The sequence below is a fragment of the Acanthochromis polyacanthus genome, chromosome 4 (genome assembly GCF_021347895.1).
Source record: "Acanthochromis polyacanthus isolate Apoly-LR-REF ecotype Palm Island chromosome 4, KAUST_Apoly_ChrSc, whole genome shotgun sequence".
NCBI lineage: Eukaryota > Metazoa > Chordata > Actinopteri > Pomacentridae > Acanthochromis > Acanthochromis polyacanthus.
The window spans coordinates 42,059,842-42,072,265 of NC_067116.1; the positions used below are offsets into that span (position 1 = coordinate 42,059,842).

General features: G+C 39.6%; 1 protein-coding gene across 1 annotated transcript in view; it reads right to left on the minus strand.

Annotated features, from left to right (window-relative positions):
• Window positions 1–12,424, minus strand: part of tle2b (TLE family member 2, transcriptional corepressor b) — a 122,792-nt gene that overhangs the window by 98,397 nt on the left and 11,971 nt on the right. The window contains 2 exon segments of the mRNA XM_051947079.1: window positions 1,075–1,138; window positions 6,186–6,283. Of these exon segments, the coding sequence (XP_051803039.1) occupies window positions 1,075–1,138; window positions 6,186–6,283 (162 nt within the window).

The window sequence follows — 12,424 nt, forward strand, 5'->3', positions numbered from 1 at the left end:
CATATATATAGAAAAAAAACACATTCTAAATAAAATAAAAGAAGAAATGTTTCAGCACCATTTGGAGAGATATGCATGTGACATTTTTACACATTTTGGCACTTATTACACTCGTCTGGTTCTCATAAGGAAGGAAGAACAAGGATGTGTAGACGAATGAATGAGAACGCTGCGTCTCCTGAGTGTTTTTGTGTTGTTGTTTTTTTATCTGTTGATCTGCTGCCTGTCTGTGTGCTTCTATATCCATTTGTCTGTCTGCCAGTTTGCCTGTCTGCTTGCTTTTCCCTCTCACACTCTCTCTCTCTATTTGTCAGTCTATCTGTCTGTCTGGTTTTCCCTCTCTCTTTCTCTCTCTCCCTCTTTATGTCTATCCATCTGTGTGTCTATCTAGCTTACGGCCCTGATCCTGCCTGCTCTCCCAGGTTTATGAAATGCGAGCAGCTTAGCAGATGGTGCATATCGTATTCTGGTCGGCTCTGTGTGGGTTTTGTACCACAGACGAAGGCTTACGATACATGTGAGCCTTTAGTCGCGCAGACACACCGACACGGGGAAGCTCAGGCTGTTAGCGCACCAGAGAAAACAGAGAAAAAGAAGAGCCAGACTGAGCAACGTAGACGGTTTGAAGGGGCGAATAAAACACGGTGAGAGGTATGGAGATAAGAAAAGTATGTTTTGGAGAGAAGATCAAGATAAAACAGTGGGAGAGAGAAGCTACTTTCTACGGCTTCACTGTGGAAATCTGCAACTTTGTTCTACTTTTACTGATATTTAAAATACCCCAAATCTGTATTTCACCACAGTAAATAATCATCAGTGACTCATCGCTTCTTTCTAATTAATCGAAATGGAACGAGAAAGTTAAATGACCCAGCGAAGTAGAGAGTAAGCTTCAATAGAAAACCACAAAAACAAACAGAGCTAACCATCAATCCAGCTGATGAAAAAGCACACAGACACAACTCCCCTGACTGTAAGTCCAGTATAAGAACCCATCAGACTCTTGTCAAAGTTTCTGAGCGACCGGAATAACAAATCGCCATATAGCTGTGGTGAAGGTGTGATTGGACTCACCATGATGTAGTGCCTCTGCATCTCAGTCTTCTCACTGGCCAGCTTCTCACACTCCAGCTTCAGGCTGCACAAGGACGAAAAAGGACACACACACGTGTATTAAATGGTGCATTTGCATCCAGTCAAATGAATTATAATTTCCACGGGACTCGGATATTGCAGGGACTCGGGTATTGCAGGGGTCAAACACAGTTTAGAGGCCCATAAGGGTGCGAAAAATTACTTCTAGATGTACGCCTGGGCTATTTATTACAACTGGAAGTGACACTGAAAGGAAAAAAACTCACCTTAACGGTAGCAACAGCTAGCAGGGTGTGTCTTATTCTATACTAGAGTTCATCTCGCTACTGCACACATGTGTAGGAGGTGTGGGATTTTGGATATTATGAGTAATTTTGCTACCAATAGGTCCAGATAAATTATATGGTTTCAGATGAGGTTGGAGCCTTTTCGTTGCATTCTGCTTTATTCATGCATTCGTCTGCTAAATTTACTTCCAAATGTGTTTCAAATTCTCTGCCTGAGTCAATAATGGATTAAACAAAGCAAAAAACAAATAAATTTGCAAATGGGAGCCTCTCGGAATCCCCCCGTTGTTCAAAAAAAGGCTTCATCGCACCTGCTCGAGATGATTTAAACCGTCAAGTTCAGGAAGAGGCTCCGAGTTTAGAAGACAGCGTTCACACAATCTGAACCGGCTTTTTTAGCCCAGTATGAGAACACATATAAGGGCTATTTTTATTTTCCTTGCTCCCGAAGCACTCACACGAAAAACACATTTGCATTTAAAGAGAGACAACAGGTTCAAGTAAGGAAAATGAGTGTTTCACTACTAAGCACTGCTATAGATACCTCTAAAAGAGCATGCTTAAAGTGAACCAACAGCTTAGTGCAAAATGTGCATGAATAAATACAAGTTACAATAAAAAAATACAGTGCAATGGAGCAGAAAGAGGAAGATTAGGTAAAATGGAATATTACACTGGAAAAAATGCTCCTCTCAAAACAAGGGGGGAAAAAAACTTCTTTCAAAGAACCTTTACTTTGAAATAAGTGGAAAAATCTGCCAATAGAACAAGTAAAAAATGTCTTGGTGAGATTTATTGAAATAAGATATGATATTTAGAATATTGAGATCTTAAAATTAGCTGGGAAGATTTATTTTAAGCTTTATTTTACCAGGATTGTCAAGCTTAAGTGTCTTAACCCTCCTGTTGTCCTCATTTACAGCGCCAGAAAATATTGTTTCCTTGTCTGATTTTTATTTTTTTTTAAATCAGCAAATAATTCCCCAAATTTATTTAAAAAAAAAAAAGCAAAATCTTAATTAAGAAAAATCCTTAAAGGTGTCCTTTAAAAGTTATATATTTTTTAAAAAATCCCCAAATTTGGCAAGAAATAAAAATTTAAAAAAATAAAAGAAATCTATAAAAATTGTAAATATTTCATGCAAACGAATGAAAATCTTCAAAAAAAATCCTAAAAAAAAATCTAAAGTGATTCCATGTATATCAGTAAAACTTCTAATATTGTCTTTAAGAACATTCACATAAAAATCAACCAAAATCCAACAAAATTTCACTGGAAACAGATTTGGTAGGATTTAGAGTTTCATAATTAGACAATTCGTATAAGCACTAATTGCAAAAAATCAGATCATTTATTGTGAAAATCATATAATTTCATCTACATTTTAAAAAGTGCCACACATTTATGGGAATTTCTGCGACAGAGTTAGGAAAAACTTTCTGAAGAATGTTTGATTTTCATTGTGGAAAGAATGCGACGAGTGTGTTCTGCTGTTCTATCTGGCAAAGGTGGTAACTTTGATGAGACAAAAGTTTAGAACACATTTTGGTTTCTAAATTTTACTTGTTTATTCATTCTATGCTTTCATTTCAGAGTACAATAGGACATTAACATGCATAATTTCTGATTTAAAAAAAAAAAGGAAAATTGGGGTGTTCTAAAACTTTTGACCGGTAATTTAGATTAAAGTGTTGCAAGTCAGTAAGCAGGAAGTGTTACAAATGTCAACATGAAGCAAATTCTAGACGTTAAATCAGCAAACATCATCACAATTTTTTAAAAAAGTAACAGAAATACTGCCTGAAAATTGGGTTTGCTTCTCTATTAGCATTGTGAGTCTTTCATTTCTTCTCATTTCTCTGCTGCAATTTCTACAATTCTACAATTCCATTTAGCTTTTATCCAAAGCAGCGTACACCTGAGAGTAGACACAACACAATCAAGGATCTAGTCGGGAGAAAACAACCTGGATAAGAGCCATAAAACAATCGCATGTCATGCTTTTCGTTTTTGGATAATTGTGTTCTTTACAGAGATCAACTTGTCCAGACCTTGAAGTACAGTACTGTCGCTCTATCACGGCAGCTTGTTCAATATCTCCATTGAGCTGTGGGCAAGAGGCTGCATGTTTTAGTCTATGGCTGTTTATCTCTCTCAGCCAAGGTCACTTCTGGTCAGTCACATGATATCGTGAACATCAGTGACCTCCAGCTGCAGAAAATAAAAGACCTGAATTCCAAATCATCACATTTTTACAACACTTTCTGCTCGACTGTCTCTTGATTCGCCTGAAATTTTAACACCAGAAAATACAGATATTTATAAAGACATTTTGAAAAATTTATCCTGATATGCCAAATACTCTCGGAAATTATTGCTATTTCTAAAATTGCCTTTCGACCTACTTTCAGCATGTCTTTTCTCGCCTTGAAATGTGAGGCAGTTTGAATGAAAATATCACAGGAACTATTAAAAGATAAGCTTAAAATTTTCATTGTGATTTCTCATCATGTCATTAATTCAGAATGTGCAATTTGGACAAATGCATCAAGTAACCCCTGATTACGAGGGAGTTAAAATATGGAAGAAAAAATGAATTTGAACTGAAAAAGTTACCTCTTCTAGCATTACGGCACATCTACAAAACAGACAATGCTGAAGTCAACTTGTGATATTTTCTGAACCAGGTGTAGTTGCATGTGACAAGAACGCAAAGCAAAGCAAACGTATTCTGTGTCAGTGGCATGATGAGAAATAAGAGTGAATATGTCAGGTTTTTATCACTAATAAGTCCCAAGATGTTTTGATTTAAACAGTCTCAATTTTAATTCATGAGAAAATGAGCTAAAATTGGGTCAACAAAACAACATCTTGGAGAACACTTCTTACATCAATATAACAATTTCTCAGGCACCACTTTAACAACCCATAGTTTATGATTTAAAAAATGTGAAGTTGAGCAGAAGGTGTCTTAAAGATCTGAGATTAAAGAACCCCAAAATTTCATTTGATGTGTTGGAAACTCTGCACAGTGGTGTAGTGGTTAGCACTTTCGCCTTGCAGCAAGAAGATCTCCGGTTTGAATCCCGGGGTGGTCCTGGGCTCTTTCTGCGTGGAGTTTGCATGTTCTCCCTGTGCATGCGTGGGTTTTCTCCGGGTGCTCCGGCTTCCTCCCACAGTCCAAAAATATGCTGAGGTTAATTGGTTACTCTAAATTGTCCGTAGGTGTGAATGTGAGTGTGATTGTTTGTCTGTATATGTAGCTCTGTGACAGACTGGTGACCTGTCCAGGGTGTCCCCTGCCTTCGCCCGAGTCTGCTGGGATAGACTCTAGCACCCCCCACAATCCTAGTGAGGATAAAGTGGTGTATAGAGAATGGATGGATGGATGTTGGAAACTATAGCAGTAAAGAAACTTTAGTTCAACCTCAGCCACCACAAACTCAGACACACTGTTAAATACTGCGATGACAGGAGTCAAGCAATAGAAATAACTGCAATTAAAATGCAGTATTTAAAGATTAAATGGGATTTATTTGTAATGTTTTATTAAAGTCATGTCAAGGTTGATGGAGGCTGAAGCCATGATCCTTCAGTGGCTTCTGTAATTACTGTAACTAATACAAAAGAAGGGGAAATAGAAATTCAGCGAGAGAGGCTGCAACTCATCACCAGTTTTATACTAATATTTTATACTAGAGGTTAAAGGACGGCCCTATTTTATTATCTTTACTGGTTGGTGTGTTCAAGAATTCAACACCAACTTCCACTGAGCTGAATGACAACAAGCTGTTTCTGTAATAGAAAGAATAAGTTCTTCTTCAGTGGAGGAAGAAAAACTATTTAACCGCTCGCTGACATTTATTAAGCAAATTTAACTTTTCAACCTCTAATACAGAAACCTTCTCATGTCGCGTTTACATTTTTCAGTCAGTATTGTGAGTAAAGACTGAGATCAAGTCCATCAATGCAAAACTGTGACTTTACATTTAACAGGGGTTTTAGATTCTGACAGGTCTGATTTGCACTTTTTATATTCTATTCTTTATTGCACTTAATGCAATAGTAAAGTTTTGTTTGTCTTAAATAATTTATCTTTGAACTGTCTTAAACTACTACGACTATTACTAAATCAGCATCCACATGAATGGAGAGAAAAGAAGCTAAAATTAAAGGTAATTGTCTCACTTTAGAGGATGGATTAGCATATACCTCATGCAGAGTCACACTGGAACTTAAAATGCTATTGTATTGGCATTAACGGTTTTAATAAACAGCATTATGTGCTCTAGTTTCAGGTGAGAAAAAAACTAATTTATGTTTTAGCTTTCATCTGAGCCAGTTGCATATAGTCTGCTAACAATTTTGTGTTTTAAAAACATTAAAAAACTACCAAAAAAAGGCAAGCTGGGAGACACAAAATGATGCTGTACAGATGAATAGAACAGAATAGAATATAAATACTATACTGATCCCCCAATAAACGAAAATTCTGTTGTCGCAGTAGCAAGCACGACGAGTAAAGTAGCCACCAATAAATAAGAAAAACACACTAAAAGTACAAAATACACAATAAAGTGTAAAATATACGATGATTTAAAACTTACTGAAGTCAAAATGCACGGTAAAGTGTCAAATGCACAAAAATCTTATGTAAAAATATGCAGTAAAATGAGGAAATTAAAATATCCTGTAAACAGCGATGCAGCTATGGTTTTGTTTTCTTAACAAAAGTAAAAAAAACACACAACTGTATACGTGCATGTGTATATACTGTGGATGTGTTGTGTGCGTGTTTATACCTGTGATACTGAGCCTGGAGGAACTGGAATTCCTCCTTGATTCGGTCCAGAGTTTCCAGGACTGTGAACTTGAAAGACTGGCCAGGCTGCAATGGGACCTGCACAGGAAAAACGGGAGAAAGAACGGATGAAGAAGACGGATGTGAAAGCGTGCGTTCAGCGGACGACTGTATGCGCTGTTCCTATGCTGCACGTATGTGTGTCGGGAAACGAGGCGAGGCGAGAAAAAAAAGCCGAGATGAAAGTGAGAGGGAAGGTCACTTCCCCTTCCCACACATCATAAAGCCTCGTCCTCTCCCTCTCTGTTCTCCACCTCCTCTAATGACTCTGCCTCCTTCCCTCCACTGCCCCCATCCTTTTCTTCCTCTCCTCCGCCTCTCCCTCTCTTCCACATTAGCATCCTCTCCACTCTGCCAGGTTGCTAATGTATTCCAGCCTACAAAGAGCTGAGAAGGGAGGAAACATCAAATGAATAACTTATAGGGAATCACTGCACCGTCTCTCACCTGCTAAAAGCTAAAGAAGGCCCAACAAAACAAGCACCTCCCAGGGGTCCAGCACCACCAGCAGCCCTCCGTGTCCGTGTAAAGCGCTTTCGACAGCAGCCCTCCTCTTGCATAGTCTTCACCAAGTTTGAGAAACAAGGGCACTGTTGATGCTTTTGATGCTCTTTTGTTTGGGGATGAGGCTGGAGTAAACAGTTTTTTTTTGTATTTTCTTGACAGTGTCAATTCTCAGAGGAGATTTTAATGTAAGAAGTTGCCATTTTTTCCCTCCTCTTTCCTCCCAGCTCAGATTGGCTTATTTTGCCTTTAACACTGGACTCCCACTGTTAGCCCGGGGAGGATGCAGCCTGCCAGGTGTCTCTGCCACTTCTTTTTCAGTCGCTTCTTATCACCTGTCAGTGAGCAGCCTCAGCAGGACCGCTGAGGTTCACACTATCCCTCCTTAGATCCCACCTCCCTCTCCTCGAGTGCACTGAAGCTGCAGCGTTAGCAGAGACGACTCGGCGGCTTCCGCCCACAGAATGTTGCCCACTGTGACGATAAGGCCTCCAGCCAGGCCCAGAGCATCGGAGGAGGGGACAGAACCCAGAATCCTGCAGCGTGGGCGAGTCAGGCCGGCGTTACACTTTGTTTTCGCCGAGTAAAATTCTTCATCTCATAAAATCTGCATACAACCGTCTGCAGGTGTCAGAATACATTACAAGGTCATCATCGCACATGCTCAGTAGAGTCCTCTAGAAACAAAGTGTAACAGCAACACTGTAGAAAGTCTATTTGAGCAGCAGTTAAAGTACAGTACTGCTTCAAGTGAATCTCATTCATCTTTATTCTTTGGTCTAAATAAAGCGTTCCTCTGTGGTTTCTAATTATTTGAGGTGGAATGACCGTGAGTTAATGGTGCAAAGAAATATCAAAAATAAAAATAATAACTTGTATTGACATGTTTAACAGAAGCAGAGCTGATGTATCACAATGTAAACAAAGAAAGAAGTTCTTGTCATTGATTAATTTTCAGAAATACACTCAGTATTAGGGATTACAGGGTTTTCAGGACCGATGTTCCAATTATTGGTGTAAATGACATTTTCACCCTTTAAACTGCTAATTTCAGCAATAGTTCGAAAATTAAAATCTGACAGATTTTATTGCAAAGTAGGTTTATTACATAAAAAGAATTGGATTTGGTGTTTTATTGCCGTAACGGTAACATATAGATTTTAAAAAGAGTTGCAAATCAGTAGGCAGGAAGCGTTAGACGACAAATACGAAGCAGATGTTAGAAGTAAAATTAGAAAAAATAATCAAGAGATTATAGGTCAAAAAAGCAGTAGAAGTAGTGCCTTACTTCTCCATTAGCATTGTGCCTCTGACGTCACATTTCGTCTCATTTCTCTGCTGCAGCTTCAACAATTCTACAGTTTCATTTAACTTTTATCCATAGTATATCTTAGAGAATCAAGGATCTAGTCAGGAGAAAACAACCTGGATAAAAGCCATACAACAAGCTCAAGTCTTAAAACCTAACCGTCATTTTTTGAGTAAGATAACAGAGTGAAAACAAAGGGAAGAACGTTCAGTCCAAACCCAAAATTGTAATTTTCTTTTGGGTAAAGCGAGTATTTAAGCTGGAAAAACTAGACGCTGCTTTTCCTTCTAATTAAGTTGCAGCGATGCCCTTTTGAGAGGATTAAATGATTTAAGTCGATCTAACTTAAACCAGTTGCATTATTACAAGTTGTTAACTTAACATCACTAAATTGAAGATTAAAGATTCAGGAGTTTAAACTTATCACGTTTATACAGTATGTGCAGTAAAATGATGAGCAACTCTACAATAAACAACAATAAAACACTTTTTAAAAAGCCACATCATCGATACTAAGAAGTGGGGATTTTGATGCTAAAGTGCAGTCGTGAGTGTCTGTGTGCATATATCTATGTTATTTACAAATTCAACCATTAATTACATTTGTAAACATTTTTGAATGCAATTTTGTGCCACCAATTGAAGCAATTCATTTTAGCTGTTCTAACAAGTCTCTTTATTCAGCGTTTCATTGTGTTTATGTCTGCAAGGGAGGATAATCAAGGCATGACTCTTTCTTTGTGGCACCAAAAAACCTCAAATGCATCTTTCAGGATGGATTCCAAAGAGATCCAGCATAAAAAAAAGAGTTTGTTCAACTTTAAAGAGGGTGGATGAATGACTTTTTTTCTTGCAAATCAAGCTTATCTTCACTATGACTTGGAAAGCAAAATTCAGCTTTGCTATTTAACTTAGTGTGAATCCATCTATCTGCACCGAGTTCACCTGTTCAACTCATCCATCCATCCACTCATCCATCCAAAGTGAGCAGTAGCCACCGTGCCACCGGGTCGCAGCTACGGCTAAAAAGATTGGCGGTTTCAGTGGCTGGGCTTCATTAGTCTAGACAAGCACAATTCAATTAGATTTCAATTAGTCCGACGGTGGAGGTCAGAGACGCGGTGGGTTCCCCAGTAATTAATCCGCCGAGCCGAGCTGAGCCCGAGCTAAACTGAGCCGAGGCAGGCGGAGTGGGGACGTCAAAACACACAAACCCTCCGTGTGTGTGTGTGTGTGCGTGTGTGCGTGTGTGTGGGAGGGAGGTGAGGCTGGAGGGGGGTGGATGGATGCATGGATGGGGGAGTCTGCCAACAGATCCCCACTGACCTTGATTCACACCACACACACTCAGCTGGGGGAGGGGTGGAGGGTTTAGATAGCGATCTGGCAACACGCAGATAACACACATGCAGCCATAAGCGTATTGAGGAAGAAAAAACACACACACACACACATAAACAAACAAACAAACACACACTGCAGATTCACACGCTGAGCGGAGGACACACAAAGCCAGAGAGGGAGAGCAGCAGATCTGACAGACGGATGGATGGCTGGATGACGGAGTGATGGACTAGTGTGACATTCTTACAGAGAAATGAAAGACGGAGCAGAGAGACAGACGATGAAAGAGTGATGAGGCTGCTGGATGAGACATTCATCCATTCATCCATCTGACACTGACGGAAAAAGAAGAGAGACACAGACTGAGCTCAAAATCATCTACTCATTCCCTACGATCAATCTGGAAACCACTACAGTGAACTACGATTCTCCCTATTTTTACACGTTCTGGCTCAAATAAATGGTGGAATTCTGTTTTTTTTTTTAACATATCTGTCAATCTGCCTGTGTTTTTCGTTTTCCAGAGGGTTAAAATCCTGCCACATGAGGGATAGGTGCAGAATTTGCATTTTTTTTTCTACCAAATTTCTAGAGCACACAGTTTGTTCGAATCAAATTTTCAAAATAAAAGCATGCAGCATAAAGTGATTGAAATGTCACAATTTTCAGATTGAATATGGTTCTTTTTCCAAACAAAACATGTACATGTTTGTCTGAAAGTTGGAAATTCAGTTTCTGGCTCATATAAAAATGGGGGGATTTTCTAACATATCTGTCAAACCTGCCTGCGGTTTTAGGGGGTTCGGAGAGTTCAGATCCTGCTACATGAGCTATGTGTGCATCGCTCTGCAGTGTTTCTACAAAGAAGGAAGCATCACAAGAGCAGAAATTCAAATTTTTTACAGAATCTCTACAGCACAGAGTTTGCTTTTAGCAAATTTTCAAAATAAAAGCATGGTGCATAACGTAATTTTGATAAAATATCACAATTTTAGGATTAGATTTGATTATATTTTCAAATATAAAATGCACATGACTGTCTGAAAAACGGAAATTCAGTTCGTGGCTCCAGTAAATGTTGTAATTTTGGCAATTGTTTCAAACTTGACTGCAGTTTTGGGGTTTGGAGGGTAAAAATCCTGCTACATGAGCTGTGCATTGCTCTGAAGTGTTTTTACAAAGATGGAGGCATCAACAAGAGCCAGATGTGTAGTTTGTGTATGAAATCTCTCAAACACACACACATCGTTTGTTTTAAGCAAATTTATTAAATAAAAACATGTAGCATAACGTAATTCTGATGAAATATCACAATTGTAGGCTCAGATTTGGTTCGTTTTCTGAATAGAACTGCATGTCACACGTCTCAAAGTTAAAATTCATTTTTGGCTCTAAAAATGATGGAATTTTGACAGTTTCTTTAAAGAGAATGTGTCTTTCACAAGGGACAGAGGCAGTGTCTGAAATCCTGCACTCATTCTCTGCTCTCTGCTCCCCATCTAGGAACCATTATATAGCGAACTCTGCAGGGCAAAACTTCTGCTAAAGTCTCGGTGCCATTAATTACGTCACTGCTGTCACTTAAATTAAAAGGCATCAGATTGATGAAGGCTGTGGTCGTTCACAATATATATCAAAGAGGCTGCAAAATTTTCAGAGCTATGGCTACACTATTTCTCAAGTTATGGCAGCTTCAAACATTGCTGCAAAGATTGGCGAAAAGACAACGACGCAAAAATCCACATCTTTAAAAATTTTTTACTTAAAAAGTTACGCCTGTGACCGATGCACAATGTTTGCACAGGAGAAGAAAAAAAAAATCAGACAAACATAAAATGGTCAGCTTTTTAAAAAAAAAATAAACTGAGGTAGAATGACTGTCAAGTATATTGTCCAAAAATTAATAAATAAAAAATAATCTTTTGTCGCTTTGTTTCCATTTAACATTTCAACACAAGTTATTACTTGTAATATTTTGTATTTTTGTGCCACAACTCTTAGATTTGTCTCTTGTCTGTTATCATTTCGATGAGCCACACATATAGAATAGACATATTCAGTAGAAAGTGCATCCAAACACTATAAAACAGCCAACAGAAACTGTGGAAACGCCTCAATTGAATCCCTCAACCTCTGCCGTTCTTCTTTGACGCAATGCATGATGGTACATATTGTTGGTTAGTGATCACCGGCTGTATACCACTTCTCCTGGTGCATTGTGGGATATTCTTGACTCCACTAGAGCGTAACAATTAACCTTGAGACAGCACTAAACATGGTGATCACTAGGGCTGGCCCGAGTGGTGGTTTCTGGCCTCCGAATATTCGGACCCTATAAAGACGAATATCCGAATATTCGTTCCGCCCCGTAACGTCCAACGGGGGCGGGGGGGCGCGACGGGACGGTGGAGATGGCCCGAATATTCGTTCGTGTGGTTCATGCGGCGGCGCAGCAGCGGCGGCGGCGGAGACGGCCCGAATAGTCGGATCCGTTCGTCTGGTCTCCCGGGTCCACATTTTGCCCTCGTTTAGTCTTTAGTTAAACTGAAGAATTCCCAAACACCAGTCTTCAGCATCTTGTCTTGTGTTTATGCAACAAAGTGAAGCGTGACTTCAGAGTCAGCAGCCACCCAGCCATTCGGGTGGTGGAAACAAACACGAATGGAGGAGCCAAAATGAGCCGAAGAACACGACAGGATGAGCCGCAATGGGCCGAAGGCGAAGGGAAGAGACGAGCTCCGAATATTTTTGTCTGGGGGGAGGAGGGGGTGATCACATAGACATATAGACATATGTGTATATGTTATAGATATATGTGTGGCGGAGGGAAGATAGTAACGCCGCATATTCTTTCCGCCCGGTGACGTCCGATGGCGGGGGGTGATGGGGTGGTGGTGGGGGGGGGGGGGCGAATATTCGGATACCAAAATGAATATCCGGATAGTGCCGTAGGGAACGAATATTCGGATATTCAGGATATTCGGGTCCAGCCCTAGTGATCCCATTGAATCTCTTCTTCTTCA